The sequence below is a fragment of the Petromyzon marinus genome, chromosome 18, assembly GCF_048934315.1.
Source record: "Petromyzon marinus isolate PM22_M1 ecotype Great Lakes invasive population chromosome 18, UKy_Petmar_22M1.pri1.0, whole genome shotgun sequence".
In the NCBI taxonomy this organism is placed as follows: Eukaryota; Metazoa; Chordata; class Hyperoartia; order Petromyzontiformes; family Petromyzontidae; genus Petromyzon; species Petromyzon marinus.
The window spans coordinates 8,942,710-8,967,717 of NC_133684.1; the positions used below are offsets into that span (position 1 = coordinate 8,942,710).

General features: G+C 48.7%; 2 protein-coding genes and 2 non-coding genes across 7 annotated transcripts in view; all 4 read right to left on the reverse strand.

Moving 5' to 3' along the window:
- Positions 1-1,414, reverse strand: part of LOC116943489 (uncharacterized) — a 59,938-nt gene extending 58,524 nt beyond the window's left edge. For both annotated transcript variants that reach the window (XM_032956335.2, XM_032956330.2), the window contains exon 1: positions 1,222-1,414. The gene's annotated coding sequence lies outside the window, so the exon portion shown is untranslated. The remainder of the gene's footprint in view (positions 1-1,221) is intronic.
- Positions 1,415-4,366: 2,952 nt separating this feature from the next.
- LOC116943496 (peptide chain release factor 1, mitochondrial) lies at positions 4,367-14,884 on the reverse strand. Of its 3 annotated transcripts, none has more exons than XM_032956349.2 (10): positions 14,570-14,884; positions 12,708-13,256; positions 11,954-12,045; positions 11,392-11,473; positions 11,167-11,274; positions 9,222-9,394; positions 8,286-8,403; positions 7,962-8,098; positions 7,445-7,543; positions 4,367-6,354 (listed from the first exon to the last, which is right to left on the reverse strand). In XM_032956349.2, exons 2-10 carry the CDS (start codon positions 13,177-13,179, stop codon positions 6,229-6,231), a joined length of 1,407 nt encoding a protein of 468 aa, XP_032812240.2. In that variant the 5' UTR covers positions 13,180-13,256; positions 14,570-14,884; the 3' UTR covers positions 4,367-6,228. The 3 variants fall into 3 exon arrangements, with proteins under 3 accessions (XP_032812240.2, XP_032812241.2, XP_032812239.2); XM_032956350.2 differs by having other exon boundaries at positions 14,544-14,884; XM_032956348.2 differs by lacking the exon at positions 14,570-14,884 and adding an exon at positions 14,365-14,532.
- A 4,730-nt stretch (positions 14,885-19,614) lies between these two features.
- Positions 19,615-19,687, reverse strand: TRNAV-AAC (transfer RNA valine (anticodon AAC)). Its single transcript has one exon. It is a non-coding gene; the product is annotated as a tRNA-Val (tRNA).
- A 194-nt stretch (positions 19,688-19,881) lies between these two features.
- TRNAN-GUU (transfer RNA asparagine (anticodon GUU)) lies at positions 19,882-19,955 on the reverse strand. The gene has a single exon. It is a non-coding gene; the product is annotated as a tRNA-Asn (tRNA).
- Positions 19,956-25,008: the final 5,053 nt, after the last annotated feature.

A 25,008-nucleotide genomic window follows, 5' to 3' on the forward strand; every position in this document is an offset into this window, starting at 1 on the left:
TGAGTATAACCCATACTAACACACACCTGAGTATAACCCATACTAACACACCTGAGTATGACCCATACTAACACACACCTGAGTATAACCCATACTAACACACCTGAGTATAACCCATACTAACACACCTGAGTATGACCCATACTAACACACCTGAGTATAACCCATACTAACGCACCTGAGTATGACCCATACTAATACACACCTGAGTATGGCCCAGTAAGCAGACACCCGTAACTAAAATACGACTGTATGGAGCCCAGGTAAAGATACACACCTGTCGGAGCCCAGGTAAAGATACACACCTGTAGCAGCCCAGGTAAAGATACACACCTGTAGGAGCCCAGGTAAAGATACACACCTGTAGGAGCCCAGGTAAAGCTACACACCTGTAGGAGCCCAGGTAAAGATACACACCTGTAGGAGCCCAGGTAAAGATACACACCTGTAGGAGCTCAGGTAAAGATACACACCTGTAGGAGCCCAGGTAAAGATACACCTGTCCGGAGCCTCCGTAAATACACGCCTCTATGGAGCCGCGTTAATTACACATTTGTGTGGAACTCGGATAAAAGCACACCTCTACTTTTACAGTAAACTGGCACCCGTATATGCGCACGGAAACACACCTGCATGGTCCAGGTCCACCTCTACTGCGCCTAGGTAAATACACACCTGTATATAACCCCCGGTAAAGAAGACCCTAAGTAAAACACACCTCTACTGAGGTCAAGTAAGCACGCACCTGTATCGTCTACAGGAAAACCCACACCTGTGCTGAGCCCAGATAAGACCACATCGGTGCGAGATACAGATAAGCTCACGCTTAATGCCTGCCAAGGTAGAGTCACACCTGTACGGGCCCCGATCTAAAGTCACACCTGTACGGGGGCTACCGACCCAGGTAATCACGCGCCGATGTTACCCCAACACACACACACACACCTGTACGGAAACCCCACATCGCACACCTGCGCGCCGCCTCCGGTCTCGAACCTAAAAACATCCTCGGTTCGATCCCCTCACTGCCACCGTCCGTCCATTCCTGCTCACATCCACGGGGGAAGCCGGGGCGGGTCTCGCCACCCATGGCTCCTCCATTGGCGGGTGGGGGGGGGGGTGATGCGGAGGGATCTCCGTACAGGTAACAGGGGGGTGGTGGAGGGGGGCAGCGGTGGTGGCGTGAGAGCGCGGTCGGAGTGGGGGGTGGGGGGCTCTTACCTGTAACCAGCTGAGACACGGCGAGGAGAGGAGCTCGAGGATGGATGAGGCGAGTAGGAGACGTCGGAAAGCCCCAGGCGTTCGTTCACAAGCGGCCAGACCGCCCTCTATACCCGCCCTCTCGACCCGCCCTCCCCGGGGCACTGCGCGCCATGGCGGCCCGGGCGGTGCCGGCGTCACGGGGTCTCCTCCCACGCAGCCCGCACCCTGATCCGCGAAGGGGATGAGGGGGATGGGTGATAGGGGAGGGGGGCCCGCGGCGGCGATGGGGGGAGGTTGGTGCCGGTACCCCCCCCCCCACCTCCCTCCTCCCTCGTTGGCACGCACACGCCCCGCTTCTTGGAATGGACAGCGCCCTGCCGAGATGGGTGGCAGGTTTTTTGGCAGGGCGCTGACTCCAAGGCGCTGGCTCCAGAGGTCCTGATACTCCGACTGATGCCTCTGTTGTTGTGGAGTAACTCACGCAGTCAGCTGTGGCTCTAGGATTTGGTGTTACATGTTATTTATGTAATTTATTGTTAAAATTCGGTCACAGTTCCTGTGATCACTGTTACGTTGCAATTATGGCTTTATTTTTTGGTGATTTGGAAAACGTTTTTTTTTGTTTTGTACATGTTTTATTGTAGTACGGAGTTAGACTGATGGCCTTAATCTAAGTTTTCTTGTGGTTGTTGTTGTTTGACTTGCATCCCACTGGGATTTTTTGCACACAGCGTTGGTGTACGGTGCTTTTTTCAGGAATATTTTGCTGTTTTTTTCTTGGATTTTCTGTTTCCACAGTCACATAGTCACTTTAAGATGTTTTTATTGTTTTTGTTTTTTGTTTGTTGTGGTTGCACCCGATTCAAGAGCCGAATGGCTCACAGGGCTATACCAAAATAAATAAACTGAAAACTGAAACTGGCTCCAAGGTGCTGGCTCCAAGGCGCAGCTGGTTTAAGTGTAAGTTCTGGATCAAGGATGATGGGTGAGGTGTTCAAAGTGATGGGTGAGGTGTGTGGGTGAGGGAGGCGTCCTGGGTGGTGTGGGTTCTATAAGGTATGGGGGCGCAGAGTCCATGATGCGGAGCGAGGTTTTAAGGTGCTGGGTACAAGGGTTCATGGTGCTGGATCGCAGGTACTATGTGATTTGCCAAAATTGGTGGTTGTTGGCTTTTGGATCCAGGCAGGGTGCTCAGTGAAGAGTCTAGAGGGTTTCTGGTGTAGTGTCTAAGGTGCCTGGGCGCTGGTTGAGGTGCAGGCTGCTAGTTGATTATTGCGATAACCAATGCTGGCTGGGGCTGTGGTACAAGTTCCTGGGTACCAAGGTACAAAGGTTATAAAGCACAGGGCTTTAATTCGCTTAAATCTGTCAGGGTGAAACTACTCGCGGTACCCGGCACACCACATCCAGTATTTCTCTGACAATGACTAACAGCCACGTGTCTCCTGCTCCAGTCTACCAGTGATAAATTAATCCGTGGATATCAGTCCAGGTGTATAGTGCGGGGTGCAGGGGTTTAATGATTTATCTATTCCACTCGTTTACCCAGGAAAGCCTCACCGAGTCTCGTGACTGTTTTTCAGAAGGGTCCTGTCAAGTTTTCGCAGTCGTGCGGGGGGGGGGGGATTGCTCCGCATATTCCGATGGAGTACTTCGTGGCAAATGCGCACCATGACGCCGGCACACAATGGGGCCTATACCCTTGCGAATAACACCACGGGCATCTTTCGTTAACGTCCGCTCCCAGTGGAGCACAGTGACGGGACTTGGTGGATAATAAAACACCGCGGTTATTAATCAGGACGGCCGCTGGACGAGAATCGCGAACCTCTGCAGCAAGCGACGACGAACGCGCCGGCAGTCATTGACACCGGAGTTAACCCCGCGCAAGGCGTGGAGTAAGGATAATGGCAGAGGGCTCAGATTTCACGTTTGCGTTGAGGGATAAGTGCAGGGCGAGGCTGTAATTGCCTTGGAGAGCGCAGTGCGCGCACCAATACAGATGCATGCCAATATAGACGGACTGCCCCATTAGGCCAGTAATAGATTTAGTCCACGGATTATATCGGTTTAAGTACTCGACTTAACTGGGCAAAGTGAAAATAGTTTTTGGGGAAAGTCTCACCGGGCCAAGCCTCATCCGACTCTTTTGAGACGTGACCGGGTTACGTTTTGCTCCATGCGCGAGGAAGACCCCAAGAACCCGGAGAAAAGTGCACCGTGCATACGAGGGCATACCAATCGAGGGTCCACACGGACGGGCTTCACAAAACCCACGGTTCAACGAATCTTTGCTACACTGCCCTCTGCTGCCCACAACGCAGCCCTACACCTGTCGTGTATGGTGGCCCGCCCATGCGACACCATTCGAGGTTCAACCGTCCTGAGTTCACTGCCTCGGTTTGCGGTTGGTCACCGTTGTCACGAGTGCAAGTTCGGTCACGAGCATCCATTGCTGGACTCCTACCCCGTCGTTGAGTTGGGCGTCTTAGAAACAGTGTTTATTGCAAACTACAGATAATGGGCCGCGATGCCGTGTGAAACAGCAGTAAGCAGCGTTTGGTCAACATGGGTTCAGAGGTTCTCTTTATCCAGGCGAGGGCAAACATCTCTCCGGTCATTGTTATTACCGACGGGGAGGAAAAAAAAGTCCACCAGCGATGGCCATTTCTGTACATTTACAGCGCTTTTATCAATCCACTGCTGGATGAATGCCTCCCCAAGCAATCGCCACCTCTCGTCATGGATCCGCCAAGCACCGGGCACACAATGCCGATTTCATTGCTCCGTCTCTTAAGAGTGGGACGTCGTCTCTGGAGCGTTGCTCAACTTTGCCGGCCCTCCCGTCATTAACGTTAACCGCCGGCCATTACGCCTCCTGTTGCAGGAAACGTTTCTTATCAGAATCATTAAAAGGACGATGTCTTTATCATCAGCAAGTTATTTTTACTGCAGATGTTCTAAATGCACTTGAGTGCGTAAAGTAAATTTTGGTTTAAAGCTTTCATGACTGCAGGGATTCATATTCTTGGTTCTTTCGGTAAAGTCACGTAGAAGGGGAAACAATAAAATAAAAATATAAAACAATACAATTCTCACGACGTTTCGACTGCAACACAAGCAATCATCATCAGGTGTGAAAACCACGGCAAGAAAATTTGAAAAAAGTGTAAAGTAAATTTACTTGGTTGACAGCTGACACACACTTTGTTTTCCCGACCGAGAATATACCGATATCGAGGTACGAATGATGTGGGTGGTGGGAAAACAACCACGTCGCACTGCTCGAGTTCAAATTGGTGATTATTATAAAAGGTCAAACCAAACGGCCAGGGAATCTGGTGTTTCCGCATCTTCGAAATCGGAGTGAGCCGAGACGAGATGAAGGCGTTTGTGATTTCACGCGAACTGAAGTTAAACGTGTTTGAATGGCCATACTCCATCGTGCCGTTTTCAGATGCAGAGCAGGGCCGGCCATCTCTATGATCTTGACTTTGGAACCATCGTAGCGAGCACATTGCAAGTTTCCTGGGCGATTGAAAACACTCACCAGGCGGTACCCACTGACGGTTTAGGTTGATAATTCTGGACACTTGTTACCACTCTCTCCGAGCCAATTAGACAGAAGCAAAGCGAAGTTCACCTGAATAGTGCTCAGATGGGCGACTCCCAGGGAAAAGACAAGTTGTAGGGCTGTCGTGAGCCTATGTTGTCAGCAGCAAAATCAGTTGTTAAACTGCACTTCTATGCTCCCGCGTCTGTTTCCCACCTTCAACCAGCACTGACCAGTGCGGTGAAACATGGTCAGGTAACTCCGACGACCCGCGTGGCATGAGCAGCAGGGCTTCATCCCGCAGCAGATTGACAAAGAGCGTGGGAGCTGCACACGTCACCAACGTTTTTTTACAAGTAAAAGTAGAAATGAGAACTTGCACGTAAGAGAGCGAGCATGTGCGATTTGAACAACCGAAACTGCACCTTTGATCTGTGCTGCCGAGAATGGAACGTGCAAGGGCCATCCTATAAAAGCCAATACGGTGCGCGACTGTGCATGGGCGCATGGCAGCACGCACGGCAGCCACAACTGCCGGCTGGCTACGGGTTCTCTTCTCGACGAGGGCGATGTGCGCTTTAATTACGAGCTTCGTCAGTGACGTGCGCCTGTGAGCCATTTCTGAAAACGCAACCGGCAAGATAAAAAAAGTGGGGGGTTTTTTTTTTCCACGAACGTCATTGGGAGACACTTAAATCGGGTACACGGTGAATCGGTTTCAGTCCGCAGGACGTCCCTGGTGCAGAACTGCAAATTTGAATCCAAAAGAAAAACTAACTCGCAGGTAGTCCAATGGAGGAGGCCATGAATGCAGCAGAGACGTTTTCACGAGCACAAGCAGGGTGTTGTTGTGGGACGAGTTGTGATTAAAGTGCTAGCTGCCGTTGCTGTGTTGCCAGCGACTATGGTAGTGCTGTCAGCCAAAGCACTAGCGGTTGGTACTGAGATAAAGTGGTGACTCGTGGTTGGCACTATGTTAAGTTTCAAGTTGAGTTTCTTTACCCAGGTGAGAACTCAAAGAGACCATGTTGAGTCTCATTTGCAAGTGACCTGGGTCATTAGTCTGCCAGTCGGGGACGATGGTTGCTACTGCTGCTGTGTGTGTAATCCCAATTGAGCAATATGCAGGCAACTTTCAAATTTGGACCTAGGCGCCGGCACATAATGGCTTAGACGTCAGGGGATTCTTAAGGTCCGGTTTAACTCGAGGCGGATGGCGCGTAGTATTAAATATGGTTATTACAACCCCAGTACTAATCAGGGTGGCCGCTGAATTCGAACAATTCATAATAATTTAGATTTTATAAAGCGCCGTTCATCTTCACATATTAACCTCTGCAACAAGCGGCGAGCGCGCTACCGCTCGGCCGTACCACCGCCCGTTAAGAGCAGCCAGTAGTGTCAGTGGAGCACTAGCCACTCGTGCTGTGATCCCAGTGCCAGTGGGGTTGGTTATGCCAGTTGGTGGATCGCTAGCGGCCAGTGCTGTGCGTCGAGCGCTGCGCCCTCTCTAGCAACTCATCCAGAGCATCCTCGTCCGCCGCGTGCAGCAGGGTCTCCACCAGGCCTTCGAAGGCCGGGCCGCCCTCCAGCACAGTCTGAAACGCACACACCCACACACACGGAGACCAGCATATTCATAGTTACGGCTTGACTCGGGCTTGGCTTTGGCTCAAGTGAGCCGCTTTTAAGGCACTCAACTTGAGACGGCCCGAAGCGTGGTCCCAGCCACACTCTGGATTTCCATGAGGCTGAGCCTGAGGCAGGCCCTGGATGAATCGCTGGTGTGTCTTTGGAAGACGCATGTGTCATGGCTCAGCCTGAGCTGGGCCGTGCCTAAGAATACGGCCCTGAATGTGGCCCTGAGTCTCTCCCCTGTCACCTCCTCCACACACTGTACTTTCAAGATGCATGCGCTAGATGGCGCTCTGCGGAGTAATCAAAGGTGTATTCAAATTGCCAATACTTTAGGAGTACCGATTCATATATACGGCCAATAAGGGTGAATTCTTCGATTTCCCCGCTTATTTAAAATGAGTATCATACAATTCACTGTTAGTGGCCACACAAAGAAATTGGAACCACTAAAGCGCTGCCATCTCAGGTGGTACTCACCAGTGATATATCTGGTTTGGGCTCATGGACTTAATAGCGTTTTCTAAATCCGCTGCTATAAGAAGGTGTCTCCACATGCCATGTGGAGCACGGGGATTGTTTGACCAAACGTCACCACAATGGTGAGCGCGGGTTGGTTAAGGGGGTAAAGTGGGGGGCCAAGACCGGTTGAGATGTCACATTATATTGTGTAATTATTGGATAATGCTAAGGGGTGCGTTACTGACAAAGGTGTTTGAAATCCTTTTGGGCCCTCTATAAAAAAAACAAGGCGCTCTTCCAAGCCGAATGAGAACAGGTGAAAAGATAACACCACTGTGTTATTGTAGTGTCGCGTTGCTCAATGATTACTCACAATGTTTATTGACCACATATTTTTCTCGTTAGTGACATTTTAATTTGACTCGTGTTCGCCAACCGTTTTGGTCTGTGTCTTTCTATTCGGAGTGGGGGGGGGGGGGGTGTCGAGGGGGGGGGGGTGGTCTTTGTTCAATGCAAATTAGTTGCGAGCTTAGCAGCCATCCCCCCCCCCCATTCTTAAATATTTAAGAGACTGTGTGGCTTTAAACGCACCTGCACATCGTGCAGTGTGAGCGATATGCGATGGTCCGTCACTCGATCCTGCGTCAAGGTGTACGTCCGAATCCTCTCCGACTGAGATCGTGTTCCCACCTTGGGCGAGAGAATAGGACACAAAAACACATTTTACTCTCTCAAACTAAAATGCGACGCATTGTTATTTCAGGTGGAAATAAAAACTCGATCGCACGTCGCGACAAGACTCGCCGCTCTGCGGGGGCGCTATTGTGACCGCGGAATTCATTTCCATTTTAACCCTTCGCTTTTTGACAAAGCGAAGGGCAAGACAAGCGAAGAACAGGAATGCAGCTGCTGCTTTCTAGACTGCACACGAGTTACGAACGCGGAACATGACACTGTGGCAGTAGCAGCAGCGGCAGCAGTCATACGAGCCGTCATGTTAATGGCCCTAACAGGTTGGGCCACCGTAGCCCAGCCTTGCCATCTCCCGTCCACGTGGGAGTGAACGAGCGAACGAGCGAGCAAGCTCGCTCACGGCGCCGCACGTTACCTGCAGTCTGCGCGCGCTGTGCCTTTTCTGCACCTCTAACTCGAATAGCTGCTGGTACATCTTCGTCTTGAGGATCTGAAGCGCCATCTCCTTGTTTCGAATTTGTGATCGTTCCTGCTGGCACTCTGCAGTCAATCCTAAAGCGCAGGCAGACCGGCCCAGCACACACGTCACATTAACACATTCAGCTTTTACAACTGCTTTTTTTAACATGCGAAATAAATTTGCCGTCAGTCCAATGCATCGTGTGGCCCAGGCTGAAGCCTGCTTTGGCTTCTGTATTCATGACCCTGCCTCTTCCAGTGACCCTAGCAGGTGCCTGACCTGTCGGCAGGTGCACGACCCGCACGGCACTGTCCGTGGTGTTCACGTGCTGCCCCCCTGCGCCCTTGGCTCGGAACGTGTCAATCCGCAAGTCTTTTGTCTCCAGCTTGATGTCGATCTGCAAGCGACATCAGCAGAACCTTACCTACGAAACACCAGAGCGCAAACCGCATGTATCATAATGTAGCTCTCTCATTGTATTTCTGGGTTGTGCTTCTGCGCGTTGTTCAGCCAGATGTCCGACTTTTCACTCCACGTCTTAAGCAATATTTCACTCTATGTACGATGCGGAAGTGAACTAAGCTCCCAGCAGGTGCAGAGAAATTTTGGATATTCTTCCGAGCACGCGGCACAACAACCCGAAAGCACATTGCATTCCTACATTGTATGTATAATTTACTGCACCAGACTGGGTTAAAAAGATGACGTCACCGTGCTGCTCTATTGAAGACCGGGAGCAAGTGGAGGGCCTCACCATTCTGGCAATTTGCCCGATGATGTTGGATGTAATTACCGGAAAAACGTCGTACTCAAAATTTTAAATGATGTTGATTCACTCTTCAACACACCGGTTCGCTAAAGTAGTGAACTATTTGTCTTTTGTAAACGTGACACATTTTTTTACTGTTTGGCCGTGTCGGGTGGTGGAGGGTTACGACACATTTATAAACAACGCGATCGAACCCAAAAAAACCTTCATTATGAATAATTAGTGTAAACTGCAACAGGATTTGCTGTTTCTCCACTGATTCTCAGACTCGGACTTATTTCAGCCGATGAGGCCCATTGAGCTAAGCGGCTCCCTTTCAAGGACGGCCGCAGCCCAAACCCCATCGGAAGTGGCGGCAGTTACAGCTCATCACAGGAAGGGATCACAAACGTGATTGAAAACAGGCCTGGCTCGCGCAGATGAGCACGAGAGTGGCGTAGACGCACATCCCGCGGCTGTGGCAGCACGATGACCGTGGTGGTGCCCGTGTGGATCCGCTCCATGCGCGAGGACAGGCCCGTCTGCGGGATGCGCTGCACTCGGTGGGTGCCGCCCTCGAACTTGAGGTGACGGAACACGGCGTCGCCCGTGATGCGCGCCGACGCGTGGTGCAGCCCCCCTGGTGAGACCACGGGAAGACTTAAAAATTGCAGAGTGGATTTTATGCGGGGTTTAAATGTGGCTGCATTTGAGGACTATGAATGGAAACACTGGGCATTTATTTTGTAGAAGCAGTCATATGCAGAATGTAAAAAGGAAGGCCTTAAGCCCGGGCTTGAACAGAAGGGAGTCACAAAATGGCTAGATTGAATTCCAGAATATGGGGGCAGCTGAGGTGAATGATCGACCTCCCACTGAGGCACAAGTTGACTGGGGGCTTCAGCAAGAAGTCTTGTTTTACTGGAGCGCATAGTGCATGGAGGGGAGTAGAGTGAGATGAGGTAGGAGAGTGCGTGAAGGGGAGTAGAGTGAGATGAGGTAGGAGAGTGCGTGGAGGGGAGTAGAATTAGATGAGAGGAAAGTTCGAGGAAGGGAGTAGAGTGAGATGAGAGGTAGGAGAGTGCGTGGAGGGGAGTAGAGTGAGATGAGAGGTAGGAGAGTGCGTGGAGGGGAGTAGAGTGAGATGAGAGATGAGAGAGGAAAGTGCGTGGAGCATTGTAGAAGAGGGGTCGGCAGGGGCGAATCCATGGAGGACCTTGAAATAACTGCCTCTTTCATTTTTCTTAGCTCTTTTGGTAAAGTCACGTTGAAGGGAAACAATAAAATATATATGAAACAATACAAATTCTCACGACGTTTCGACCATAACACAAACGGTCGTCATCAGGTGTGTCGGTTTGCATTAATTTATTTATTTTAAAACGGTGTATTTATTTATTTATAAAAACGTCAGCGCCACGCGCAGCGATTTGGCAGTTTATTTAGAAGGACTAGTCCATCTATGTTCTGAAAAGAGGAGGGGGGAGACGAAAATTTAATGTATGCTGTCTGAAAGCCACTGTAAACATGAACAATCAATTAAGACCTGAAATGGTTTATCAAATCTTTCCAATGATTGCTAAGCCAGAATCCATCTTCTCGGTTGAAATTGTCTCTGTGCTTGTATATGTGGATAGCCTCATGAACGAATCTCTCATGGTAGCCAGATGGCTTAGAAAGAACCTCTGTCTTGGAAAAGTCAATGTCATGTGAGCCTACTGAATTATAACAATGATCTGCCATGGCCGAGGTGTTGGTCCTACCGTGTTTAAGGTCTGCTTTGTGTTCACGAATGCGGTCCGAGACATGGCGTTTGGTTTCTCCAATGTAACTACTACCACAGAGACAACTTAGTTTGTAGACACCAGGGTACTGTATGTCCGGAATCACATCTTTTACAGACGGAACCAGATCACGGATTTTATATAATGTGTTGAAACGGACCTGGATCTTGTGTTTATTCAAGATTTTGGAGATGTTTTTTGTGATCCCCGCAATGTAGGGTAAAGTGATGGTTTTTAAAGGCTCCTCAAGAGGGTCCTTCTTCATGGTTTGAGTGATAGTTTTGCGGATTGTATAGTCGGAGTAACCATTATCCTTAAGGGCTTGGTGTACGTGCTTGAGTTCACTGCCTATGTGTTCCTGGTCGGATATGCATTGGGCTCTATGATACAGAGTCTTGATGAGAGAATTCTTCTGTGATGGATGGTGGTGGGAATCCGGTTTCAGATAAGCATCCGTATGGGTAGCTTTCCTGTAGACAGAGTGCCTCTTTCATTGCTTGAAAAACTGTTCCCTCTTAATTACTAACCACACAGTATATGTGTACATTTTTTGCACTTTCAAATTTCAATCATAAAGGTCTGACATGTTAACTGCCATGGTCTGTTTTCGTGCAGTGGTTCTCCGTACCGCAGTCTGCCAGAGCGAAGCTCATGATTTCAAAGTCCCAGTTTCTGTGCTTGGCGAAGCCCTGATACATGTCAAAAAGTTCAGCGGCGAACCGCTGACAGATGTCACCTGCCAGAAAGAGGCAACAAAAAAACAAATCAGCAGGCTACGTGATTGTGATGACATGTATAGCCCGTCATTGACACCCTTTGAAAACCGGAGTTCGTGTGAAGTAGAAGACCGTACCTCCAGTAGTCCGTCCAGCTGTGACTTCAAGGATGACATCCCTGTCATCATGTGGATCCTGTGGTAACAGCAAGTCCAGCACCTGAGAAACATCAATAAAACAGAGGAGTAATAACGCACCAAATCGTAGGGTTTTTTTTTTCGATTTGTATTTGTTATACACAGGCCTTAAATAGTTACTGAATCATTTTCCGGGATACTTAGAAAGGCGTAGACCTAGAAAAAGGGGTCGGACAACACCCATGGGCATAGCGAGAGGCAAACTGGATGTGATGCGTTGGGTGCGGAAATATTTTCTGAGGTCGCTGACCCATACAGAACCATCTGAAATTAAGCCCTGGTTAAATGTAATTAGCTGACATGACCCCTACTACCACTGTTGTCCGCTACATTCACCACAATGTTAATACATTAATATATTCTGCAAGTGCATCACAACAACTTATCGAATTGCCTGGGTTGGGCGGTGGTCAATCAGTGCAACCTTTACAACACAGCTGAGGGTCTAAACGCCACATTATCTTAGCTGTTCCTGGACAGTGTGACTGGAACTGGGTTTTACCTTCCTCTCCAGGTTCCCAGCCTCCCCTTGGATTCTCTCCTTTTCCTCCACTGCGAGTGCCTGCATGTGCCGGTCATTTTCTGCCTCCACACCTGCCAGGGAGCGGACACATAGAGACCACACGCCTCCAGCTGCCCGGATCTGTCCTCCCATAAGTCGTGGAATAATGTGGAATGGACACATTTGACAGCCTGGGTGCAGGGTTGGCCTAAGCATCCGAGCAGCTGGACATTTCCCATTGCCAGTCAGTGCTGGAGTTGGGGTCTTCACTGAAACAAGACTTTATCCCATGAGACAAACGATCCATTTGGATCTCTCACAGCAATGTAACCCTTCAAGTTAGAGAAGAGCCCATGAAACAACTTATCACATCTATTTCTGAGAACCCTTCCAAGTCACCTCTGGTCCACACCAGAGGGCAGCACTTTCTCATCCATGCAGCCACACAAAGCAATGATGTTGGGGTGGGAGGGGGGTTTCTACACTCATTGGTAAACCTTCTGAGACCATCAACTTACGGTACTTGAGGATCCTATTTAATCAGACGGCTTCCTGGATTCCAACCCAAGATGTCATCGGTGTTATGGATAAGATCCTCGCCAACTCAACTTGGCCACACTATAATTATTTGGCAGATGGTTTTAGTTGAGATTTAAGTTGGGCCAAACATAGCTCCCCAGTCCAACTACAAGGTAAATGCTTGGTCGCCCGGCATCTCAATCCAGCCTAAGCGGGCTCCACCACGCTCACTCACTTTCCAGCAGATCCTCCACCTCACGCAGCTCGCGCTGCTTGTTCTCGAGGCACCCGATCATCGCCACGAGCGGTGCCAGCTCCTGCTGCCGCTTCCTGAGCGTGCGAGGGTCACCCCCGGTCCCCGTCCCCTCTCCGTGTCTCCTCAGGGCCTCGGTCACGGCCACATGCTCGACCTGCAGGCTTTGCAGGTAGAGCCGCAGGGAGTCCCTCCTGCTGGTGCAGTATCTCCTCACGATGGCCCAGGAGAGATGACCGTCAGTGAAGGAACATCCAGTCGGGTTCGTCTGCATCTTCAGCCCGACACATGACGAATTTCTGACTGTCGAAGTGTCCAGGGTGACTAGAGGCCTCCAGGGCTGAGTTCTTAGACCACAGTGGAGGCGGGGACACTTGGTCCTCCATGGGGCAAGGCTACTCCAGTTCGGACAAAGCAGTAGTCGCGATGAGAGACGCACGCTGGCTCCAGGCATCCCAGCTCGATGGTGATGATTGATAAAAAAAAAGTCGTCGTGATGAACGCCTGCTTGGCACTTGAGATGTCTTCCCCCTTGCACCATGGAGGCATGTCAGAATGGAACACATTTAAGAAAATGGAGCCACGTCACTGAGATTGTTTTATGCACCGGCCACTGGCTCCTATGCACATCACCAGACAATCCTCTACACTACACGGAAAGTAATGCTACGTATGTTTTAGCAGTTGCAACATATGGCTCTGGTGTTTTAGAAGCTCCCCAGTACGTGGAACACAACGGCGGACATCGTGCCGAGCAGCATTCGGTACAACCCAACAACGCATCAAATTATTTGGCGATTTTGCTACGATGTCAGTGGTGCACAATTAGCCACATTCGTCAACAATACTGTGGGCTTAATGGGAAAAATAAATAGCCGACGTTTGTTGGCAATGGCCCTTACTCATAGCAGTTTCGTTGCATTTTGTGTGATCTGAAAAGTAGGGCCGTTGCCCGAAACGTTGCCGATTCTATTTATTTTCCTTTGAATGCCAGGGTGTTATTGACGACTGCGTTGAGTTGTGTTCAACCAAGGCGAGAGATGATGAGTATCCACGGAGTGGCTGCTGCTGCTGATGATGATGTGTAAAAAGCACGATTACTGCCATTCACTCGAGCTCAGTGACAACACACATTCAGCACTGACCGAGCAATCGTAAACTTAAGAATTACAATCTCTGGCTTGCCATTAACAAGTTTGGTGGTGGGGGGGTGGGTAATAATGGTTGGCGGTACAGCCCATGACAAACGTACGGGTTCATCAAGAGGTGATTTTTTGGGTCAGATCAAGGAAATGTGAATGTCCCTCAACCGGCCCTGGGTTTACTACTCCCAACACACACGCCGGTGTATTGCTGAACTTGTAGAACGAACTGGCTCGTTTTGTTCACGTGACAAACCTTACTAATTGGCTGCGTACGGGTGGTGGCGGAGTTAACGACACATTTATAATTTACGCGATATTATCCAACTGCGTGTCGTGTATTGGCACGAGTTGTTTTCCAAATCGGGACGATGTTATTGTCCCGACATAAATGTGAGTATTTAGTGTATAAAAACGCAACCATTCGGGGAAAATTACAATGACAGGTTAAGACAAACTGCCTTATTTTACCAAGCAACGTTTGATGGAATACTTACATGAACAAATATAACGTACAGCTTAAACACCGATGCCGTACGTTGCTTCACCAGCATTACGTTTGCACGACTGTTAAATTGAATACAACTGTTAATTTACTCTATGAGAAACTAACAGTTTCAGCTTATTTTCGCATCGAGTCAAGTATGTTTCGGCGAATGTGTTTAGAAAATGTTACTTTTGTTGACGTGCTGTAATAATGACCTGGCCGGGCGCCGGGGCCTACACCGGGCAGTCGTGGCGCCCCTGCCGAGCTCCCTCGCCCCTGCGCGGCAGCAGCTCTAGTCGAGACCGGTGTCGCCCGGCGAGCCAGCGTCCGAGTCTTCTATAAAAGACACCTCGGTGTCTCAGAGCCGCAGCGTGTAAACACAAACTTCACTTTGCCTTCCTTGACGTTTTACACAATTACGGTGTAACGAATGAAAGCCTCGACACAAGAGTTGCGGAGTTAAGCCGCGTATGGCGTTTGCGCGGTGGCGTTTGTTTTGTGATAGTTTAGAATGTCCCCTCCAGGGGGCAGCATAGGCACTTTAAATTTTTAAATAAGACCGTAGTCTGCATCCAGCAGTGGATCGAGCACGCCCGAAATGCTAATGATTGTAATTTGAGTAGTAACAATTGTGGTGAGATGTTTCTCTAGTTGTTTTAATTTTATTTATGTTGTGATTGTGGTCACTCAGTCTCTCTCTCTCTCTCTTGAGGTCTCACCACCTGGCCATACAGAATCAATCTCACAAATCAATAAAGTTACAGCATAATCTTGCTTCTTTCGGTAAAGTCACGTAGAAGGGAAATAAAAAAAAATATATACAATAAAATAATACAATAAAACAATGCAATTTGTGATAATTTTGTATTTGTGTCTGTATTATTTTATTATTTCCCTTCTACGTGACTTTACCGAAAGAACCAAGAATATGAATTCCTGCAGTCACGAAAGCTTTAAATCGATATTTAAAGTTAGAGCAGTCAAGCAAATAGAGATCACGACCAAAAAAAAACACTTTATATCAATGGAAAATGTTGCAACAAACATAAATTAATTTTGTATTCAACTTCAATGTAAACTTCCCCAAAGTGAAGATTATATCTATGCTGATCATAGTAGAATAACAACATTAAGGCACGGGAACATTGCACGTACACAAAACAAGGGTGACAATTGTACAAAGTGTATAAACAAATAAGTTTAAAATATATATCAAATAACCACAAAGTCATAAAGAATCGACAGTTTCGCATTACATTGTGATTTAGATAGAGTAACCAGAGACATTTATAAAGCAAATCGAATTACCTGCAAGTGCGTTTGGGCATGAATAGGGAATTGGGTGATGAGCACGTGGGTTGCTCGCTTGTAGTCCTCTGGGTATATGACCAGGGCCGGATGAAGATTCCTGTGGGCCCCAGACACTCTCTGCCTCGTCGGCCTTCAGTAATAATTCTGTGCAGTCGGCACCGCTGTTACTACCCTTGTTGTTATTATTATGAACACGCTTTTATTTAACTCACTCTGTATGTTGTTGTTGTATCCTCAAATCCTGTAACTCAATTTTTACCCACTTCCCAATGTGGTATCGACTGCAAACTTGCTATATTTATGTCATACTGATGACAATACTATATTATATCATAGAAAATCAAAATATATATTTTTAAACATTATTTTTTATATGTTATGTTTCGGCTTCGGTCTAATTGCCCATGCTCAACTAACGTTGGCTGTGAATGACCACGGGTCTCTTACGTTTTGGCAAGCTTCGGGGCAACTTCCTGGAGTCGTGGAGTTTTTCCATTACCAGTACGGTACATTTCATTAAAGAGTGTTTTTTTTTAAAAGTTTTTTTTTAATATTACTGTTTCACACCGTACTTTTGTCCGGCCGCTGGACAAATGTCGTTACCTACACGTCAATTATTTAGTCTGTGCCCTAATTCGATGCGAGTGCGCTGCGTGGCGGAGATAAGCGGATTTAATTTGAAATTATTGTTTGCGATGAGAAAAATCTCGAAAAATGATACCACGGTGTTAATTTCTCTAACCTTGTGACTCTGCCTCTTTGTGTTTTCAGTGCCTATCTTTGCTAGATAAATATATTTATTCAAGGCGATATATTGGTTGCATTTACTTTTATTATCGTACAAATAAAATAAAACATGCTTCGATTTAAAGCTTTCGTGACTGCAGAGATTCATCTTCTGGGTTCTTTCGGTAAAGTCACGTGACTTTACCGAAAGAACTCAGAATAAAAATAAAACATGGTCAATGTATTGTTTCGTAACCCCTTTAGTTTCTGTAGGACCCAGGCAAAGTGCCTACTGTGCCTTTTGGATCATACGGCCCTGAGTACACCATGCACCTTGAAAGACTGGGCAGTGTGGTTTGAGACCTTTAGGGAAGAGGCCTTCATCGTGTCTGATGGTAATTACACGTGTTGTATCTCAGATCTCGCTTGCAAATGATCCCTGTCACAGTGTGCTCTAACCTGGTTATAAAGGTCAATATGTACTCGTGGGTTTTACCTTTGAAAAAAAAAAGCATAGGCCCAGAGATTCATAACGGCAGGTGGCCATCAACAGACTGCGATATCAAAGTTGTAATATGTTTAAAAATATATATGCCATGGTGTAGAACACCTCATAAGGCAGTGCATTGGCAACATGACTCCAGTTTAAGTTATTTTTTTGTTGAATCAGGTTAGCTCTTAAAAGACCAGCATAATCTAATTTGCAAGAGTGACCCTGGGGGCACGTCTGTACGTGTACGTGTCCTGTAGGACATCTGACGAGAGAGGGCGTCACAGCCTCGCGTGCGTGATGTCAACGGCACCACACCCAAGATTGACCCATCACTTTATTATTAGAACCGGTGACATTCAACCACTTCATCCAAGTGAACGTGCAACGTTTGGTTTAGCGTTGGCACTAATTAACTTGGAGCCGCCGCATTCGGCATAGATTACGTGGGCAGAAGCGCGAGGTGAACATCAATGATAACACAAATGTACAGACAGCCATAGTACAGGTGTTTTTTTGGTGGGGTTAGATCGCGTAAATGTGGTACTTTACCCGCCACCACCCGACACAGCCAATTAGTAAAGTTTGTCACGTAAACAGAACGTGGCCAATTCGTTACTTGTACAGCACACCGGTGTGTTGGTGAGTAAATCCACAACGTTTACAATCTGGACAACGACGTTGGTCGCGAAAGCCTTCGTGTTAATAATGTACAGGCCTTCTTTGGTTCTTTCGGTAAAGTCACGTAGAATGAGAATAAAATAATAAATTGATAAAATAAAATAACACAATAATATTCTCACGACGTTTCGGCCACAACACAAGCGGCCTTCATCAGGTGAAGGGAGCGAGACTGTCTGGTAGGACAGCGCTGGAGTGAGAGAGCCACGTTCAGATCACGGCTTTTAAGCTGTGTGAGAGGAACAAAGAGCCCTCAAATTTCTCACTCCAGCGCTGTCCTACCAGACAGTCTCGCTCCCTTCACCTGATGAAGGCCGCTTGTGTTGTGGCCGAAACGTCGTGAGAATATTATTGTGTTATTTTATTTTATCAATTTATTATTTTATTCTCATTCTACGTGACTTTACCGAAAGAACCAAAGAAGATGAATCATTGCAGTCACGAAAGCTTTAAATCGAAATGTACAGGCCCTTTGTCAATCCACTGCTGGATGAAGACATCCCAAAGCTGTATCAGTCATTGGGATTGTTTGATCAATTTTATCCCAATTGTGTATTAAACATCATGTCATAACATACATAATACAATCGGAACGGTACGTGGAAGAAGCTATCACTGAACTGGTTCTGAGATCACATCAACTGACCAATTATTCACACCAGGAGGCAGCATTTCCCCACTCTCTCTTCGACAGAGACGCGTCCATCACACAACAAACTAATCCTCAGCGCTTTAATGTAACCAAATTAAATGCGGTGATAAATTCAGTTGTGTTGTTGCGCAATCAACTCATTGAACCTGACAACCCGGTTTTAATAAAAGGCAACCCAAACCTGAATTCGTTACCAATGATCGCAGCATTACGTCCTCTAAACGCACTGTGATGTTAACATTGAATGTTCACGCATGCATATACTGTGGTGAGTAGTGAACCAGTGTATTCTTGCGTATGGCTACAATATATTTAGGAGCTAAACACCAATGTCGAGGTCTGCTAGCCACGACGAGAGGGCTTCAGGAGAGTGGTTCGTGTAGTTTTGCGATTCCTCCATTGAAGGATCACAGACAACCGTGGTTTACTATATGGCCCAGAGTTTAGGTTGTATGGCCAACAGTTGCAGCACTGGCGGCTTGTCTTTAATTTTCTATTCATGAAGGAGATGTACGCGTCGGCCTGTTGATGTCATTTTGCGGTTGATGGCTACACCGGTGTCTTCGAGGAATGTCAAAAGCCAGAAGGTGCGACGTTTGGGTCTTTAAAGAGGTGTTCATTATGGACGTCCGCGTTGCTCCAATCTGTATTTTTTGCCAGCACTCTTCCGCATCTGAGTGAGATTATGGGACAATGACGGAACGATCCCAGGAGCTGGAAATTGGGACGTGAGTCCACGGCGAAGTACATTCTTGAGGTCTTGATTGATAGGGTAGGTTGTCGTTGCAAAAGACAACGTGTAAACTCCCTTGCACTTTGAATGTCCCTATATATTTGGTGGGAGAATGTTCACCAGAATAGTGCAGCCAGGAGATGTACGTCAGCCGAGACACCTCCCACGTTGGACTGGCAAGATGTTGCAGCTGGGCCGCTCCTGAGTCGGTCTGTTCACAGATCTGTTTCCATGCGGGGCTTGAAGGTCAAGCTTTTATCAATGATAACCCCTGGATATTTTGGGGTGGCATCATTGCGCACTGGGTGGCATCTGCTGCAATGATTGATAGTTCAGGTGGAAAGCACTTTGGGGTGGTTGCGGAGAGATTCGTTTGGGGTCGTGCGCTCTGCATGCAGTACAGCCATTCTGCAGGGTGGGGGAGCTCTTACGAAAGATTTTATTATCGAGTCTCATTCGCTTTACTTCACAATACTGCCTCCTAATGGGAAAAGTGCGTCTCTTGCTGTGTGAAGTGAATAGAGGTATGTGGTGGCCGTTAACAAAACTTATATTTTTTCACTTTTTGGTAAATAACACATTGTAGAACAGCAGACGGTTGTTTATTCGCTATGTTTGGCGGTAAAAAGGAATGAAACTCCAAAAATAAAATTAGTAAAAAAGGAGATGTTTCCACCCGGTTTCGAACCGGGGACCTTTCGCGTGTTAGGCGAACGTGATAACCACTACACTATGGAAACAGCTTGGTGGCACTCTCTCAGTTAGCTTTATATTGTCAATGTACGCATACTCATCACTAAAAAATGTTATTAAGTTGATGTTTAACGCAGCGTTGGAAAACGTGATTTTTTTGGGGAGAGGGGCGGTGTTGGGGCACGAGGTTACAACAAAATTGTGGCATTAATTTGTAGCTGGTAATAAATAGCAAAATTCGCGTCCCTGGGTGGGCTCGAACCACCAACCTTTCGGTTAACAGCCGAACGCGCTAACCGATTGCGCCACAGAGACTCGTCGAGTCGCCACTTAAAAACACGCACCCTTAAAGGCACCGCGGGGCGACAACGCTTCTTCGTTCGGGCACGCAGCGATTCTCCCCGCGCGTCTTTTTCTCTCGGCTGACCCCAACGAAAGCCTCGCCGAGTCTCGTGCAAGGTCCTGGAGGGAGGGTGACGACGACGACGACGTCTTGCTGAGCACGTCGCGAATTGAGACAGTTTTACGGGTGATCTGAACAAATTTGGCACACGACGGCCTCCTCTTGCGAAAGTTACCACTGCGTCTTTTAACGTGAGGCAGACGGCGGCGTCGGGCGTGTTAATGTTAATACAAACCGGCTGTTTTATTTCTTAAAGAACCGTCAAGCTGCAACGAGCCACGGGCTCGGGTCCTCGTCACCGCCGCCTTCATTTGTTCGCGCGCGCTTTTGTTGCACGCTTACACTCACGTGTGCCGCGTTACAAAAGGCAACAAGTTTGTCTAAACTTTCTGGGTTGGCCTTTTTTGCTTCTTCGTCTACAGGACTGTATTGTACAGTGTGACAAAGATACATTTAAAAAAGAAATTGTAAAAAAAATAATTGAGTTTTCATACCGGGAATTGAGCCCGGGCCGTCTGGGTGAAAACCCGCTCACCCGGGCCCCGCTCACCCGGGCCCCGCTCACCCGGGCCCCGCTCACCCGGGCCCCGCTCACCCGGGCCCCGCTCACCCGGGCCCCGCTCACCCGGGCCCCGCTCACCCGGGCCCCGCTCACCCGGGCCCCGCTCACCCGGGCCCCATTCGCATCGCCACCTACAACGCGACGCGTTATATTGGCGATGCCTCCGATGCTGCAGTCGCTTCTGCGTTGGCATTTCAAATAACAACTCCGCGTTGCCTTGCAATAAAACGATGCGTATACAATAGGCGGCGTTTCGGACAACAGCAAAAAACGGACATTCAATTATTTGCTGTGAAGAAGGGCGGTTACCCGAAACGTCACCTAATTATATACTTTTTTTGTTAATTCGAAGGCCATAATGGTATTGATGAATGTATTGAGGGTTTTATTTTCTCTCTCCATATATTGTACAATCGTGTTTGTTTTTGTGCTGTTCATTGCTGGCCGCTTGGCGTTTTAGGCCTCATGTCTTTGACACTTGGTGCATTGCACATCAGCAGTCCAATGTTGCATTCCTCCGTCATAAACGGACGACGAATCACTGGCCATGCAACCCAAAGTATGGACCACAGTAAACCCACAGACAAGTAGAAATACACAGAGACATACCTTGATTTTTTAAGCTTTCGTGACTGCAGGAATCCATACTCTTTGGTAGACAAAATAATAGATCACGACATTTCGATCGCAACACAAGCGATCGTCATCAGGTGGGACAACCACAGCCTACTTCAGCAGTTTGTTCTTGCTACGGTTGTCACACCTGATGACGATTGCTTGTGTTGCGATTGAAACTTTCGTGATATTTTATTTTTCTACCTACGTGACTTTACCGAAATAACCAAAGAGTAGAGACACACCTGTCAACCCCTTATTACAGACAAATTCAGACATTAATGGTCACCTCGTGCCCCTTATAAATCTCAACCGTTCGTTCCTACAAAGTCCCATCACAAAGGAGAAACACAAACAAATAGACAACCCTTTTTGGCCGCATTAAAACGGCCGTGCGCCGTATGGACCTAAAAACACAATTTCCCTGTACAAGAATACGGGGTAAACCGTGATGGGTTGATAGGTACGGGAATTTGGGAAACAAAGGCAGCCGGGCGTGGTGTGGGTTCCACTACACCCTCTCGTAGTGCAGTACAACACTTACCCCAACAGTCTGTACAGCAGCTATTGGGTGTGTGGGGGGGGTGGGATATCTGAGCCTGTGTTATGCGTCTGTAAACATTTACGTGTGTTTAATCATTCGTGTTTGATAAGCTGTGGCTGCGTTGTTTGAGTGTCCGCGATGCATGGAGAACACGTCTTGTGGTGACGCAATGCAGTTGGTAAACGTTCAGGATTCACCCACCCACGTGAAGACAAAGGACCCCCCCCCCCCGTATGGCCTTCAACAGACTTTTGCGGCAAGTGCTCTGAGCGAGCACCGATGAAGGCCGACACTGCACACGACAGAGTGGGTGGACAGCACCACCCCCGGTCGTCTTTGTCTCCACAATGCTCATGTTTACACACAATTTAAGTCTGAGTCGACCTAGGGGAGGCCCAGGAGCGATTCAGAGAATCGTCACGACTCCCCCCACACCACACCGCACGCACGTGCGTCCACACGTAGCCTCCTAAGCTGCCTATGAGATAGCTGACGGACGTTTAACGGGGCACCTAAAATAACCTTAGGGGCCGTCCATAAATGACGTCAAGCACCTAGCGGGGGGTGGGGCAGACATTTGTGACGATATGTGACGAGGGGGGGGGGTGTTTGAGAAATGTGACGTCACATCAAAGTGCGCAACTTTAAATAAATATAGACGACACGTTCTACTTAATTAAATAGACTTTTTAATAAATGTTTTCTCCTACAACATCAGAGTGCAGCGCCACATTAAATACGCACTACAATGACAATAGTTTAAAGCGATCTGAAGCAAGTTTTATTTTCAAAATGGAAATATGGTTGGGGGGTGGGGGCAGAGCTTTGTGACGTCATAGTTGAGGGGGGGGTCTGACTTTTTGTGACGCCGTGTGACGAGGGGGGGGGGTCAAAAATCGTGTGACGTCATTTATGGACGGCTCCTTAGATGGGTCACGGATTTCATACCCCCAATCGAACCTACACGGAGCACAGCAGCAGCATTTACGCACCACCAAGGGACGTTGCTACTCCGCTGTTGCATTCCAGACGATCATTCATCCGGGTTTAGACACAATGGGTACGCACCACTTTGTGTCTTTTATTTTCGACTGCAGCTAAAAACCGGTGCCTGCCATAGAAATGTGGACTTTACACCACTGACTCAGAGCCGTCGGCGGAAGCGAGCACCCCCCCTCCCTCCCTTCCTCCTCTTGTTCACTGAGCAAAGAGCAACGTCAACTTTTTATTCAAATCTCCATCACTCATTCTCAATCCACTGCTGAATGGAATCCTCCCAGCCCCCCCCACAAAGTCGCCCACGGTCTTGCGCGATGACAACAATCCACGGGTCGCCCAGGCGCGTCCCATTCCTTTGGCAGCAGTCGCATCCGTTGTTATTCTTGACCACCATTGGACATCGTCCCTTCTAGCATTGTTTTGCTGAAATTGGCTGAAAAGGATTCGCAGCCTCCACTCCCGCCCACACCCCACCAGGCGCGAACCGCGGGGGATGAGGGCTCCGATAAGGCTCCCGAAGGGAGGAACTCTGCCATGCAAACTAATCGCGCGTTTAATGTTTACGTACACGGGCTAGCCGGCGTGGAATGTGTGTGATGAGTGTGTCTGTCTGTCTCTGTGTGTCTGTGCATAGTGGTTGGTGTATTGGGGGTGGGTGGGGAGCGGTAGTTGGAGCGGTTAGCGCGCTGCGCTACGAACCCGGCGAGCCGAGTTCGATTCCCGTTCACGGCCAACACCGGTGACGATTATCCGAACCGGTCCGGAGCCTCCCCTAGATCGACTCAGCCTCAAATGAGTATCTGGTGCAGTCTGTGGGAAGACAAAGGCGGCCGGGCGTGGTGTTGGCCACCCCCTCGTGTGCCGTTCCGGCCTTCTTAGGTGTCTGCCCACAGCACTTGCCCCTACAGTCTATAGGGGGCGTATTTGTCTTGATTGTCCTTGTCCCAGCAGTCTTTGTGTGCTTCACGTGGGATCTACGCCTTTGAGTTTGTGTGCATTTTTGTGCGTGTCTGTACGTGTGACTCTAGGTGATATTTGAACCGGTCTTGGGACGACTCTTGGTCGATTTAGCCCGAATTGAACAGTACCTGGTGCAGTGTCTAAACACAATACACTCGCCTCCATCCAACACGTGTGCATCATCCTCCACATCACAGAGACCCATAGACCTACACAGAGATACATATACTGTACTCACGCAGAGATCCATACCATCAGACACATGTACTCACGCAGAGACCCACAGATGCATAGGCTAAGACAGACCCATATACTCAGACTCATAGACAATACTCACAACCGACAATCCTAGACTCACATCGAGACCCATAGAGCCCCATCGTCTCACGCCGAGACGTAAAGGTTCGCACAGAGACCCATGCACTACCACTCAATAAACATCGACTCACACAGAGAGGAATGGATTTCACGCAGAGACCCATAGACTCACACAGAGACCCATGGATTCCACATCAAGACCCACACAGAGACTCAGGGACTTCAATATTCTACGCGAGCAATGGCAGTGTCGACGCCACGCTCTCCGCGGTTGTGGCTTTCGTCGTCGGCAGTGGCAACGTGGACCCTGTCGTCTTTAATTTCCCCGTCGTCTAGAAGGCATCTCGCCATCATAAGGTGCATCGTAGCGTGCGATGATGTTGGGATGCGGTTGAGTGGTGGAGCGGCAGTCTCATCTCACAGCACCCCCCCCCCACCCCGCTCCACCACTGCTCTCCCCCCACCCACATCCAGCCCCGGGCTAATGGGGTCACGGAATGTGTCTGCACTCCGCCGTGATTTATTACTGACTGTGCGAGTGCACATAGGTGCACGCGTACACGGAGCGCCGTGTGCTCGCGTGTGTTGTGCGTACGCGCGCGCGCGTAGGGCTATACAAAGACGCTCGGTGTAGGCTACACGGGGCTGCCGGGGCAAGTGCTGTGAGAGAGCACCACCTCTGAAGCCCTGGACCGGCGCACGAGGAGCGAATGGTGTGGTCGACGCCACGCCCTGACCGCCTTTGTCTCTCCAGTGTGGATGTTTCATATACGCCAGGCAGGGGTAATTGTCCAGGGGCAGCATCGGTTCAGATATTCGTCACCGATGTTGGCCGTGAGCGTGGATCGAACTCGGATACGCCGGGCTTCGGAGCGCAGTGTGCCAACCACCGCGCCACCGTTCCCCACAAAATAGGGCTATGCACACGCGTATATTTAATACAGATAACATTACACTCATAGTTATG

Coding starts and splice junctions, on each gene's coding strand:
- LOC116943496 (XM_032956349.2), bottom strand. CDS start 13,179: ATGCCTGGAGCCAGCGTGCGTCTCTCATCGCGACTACTGCTTTGTCCG. Junction 11,275..11,391: donor AGCTGGACGGACTACTGGAG/GTACGGTCTTCT, acceptor TCTTTCTGGCAG/GTGACATCTGTCAGCGGTTC. Junction 6,355..7,444: donor TCACACTGCACGATGTGCAG/GTGCGTTTAAAG, acceptor TGTGCGTTTCAG/ACTGTGCTGGAGGGCGGCCC.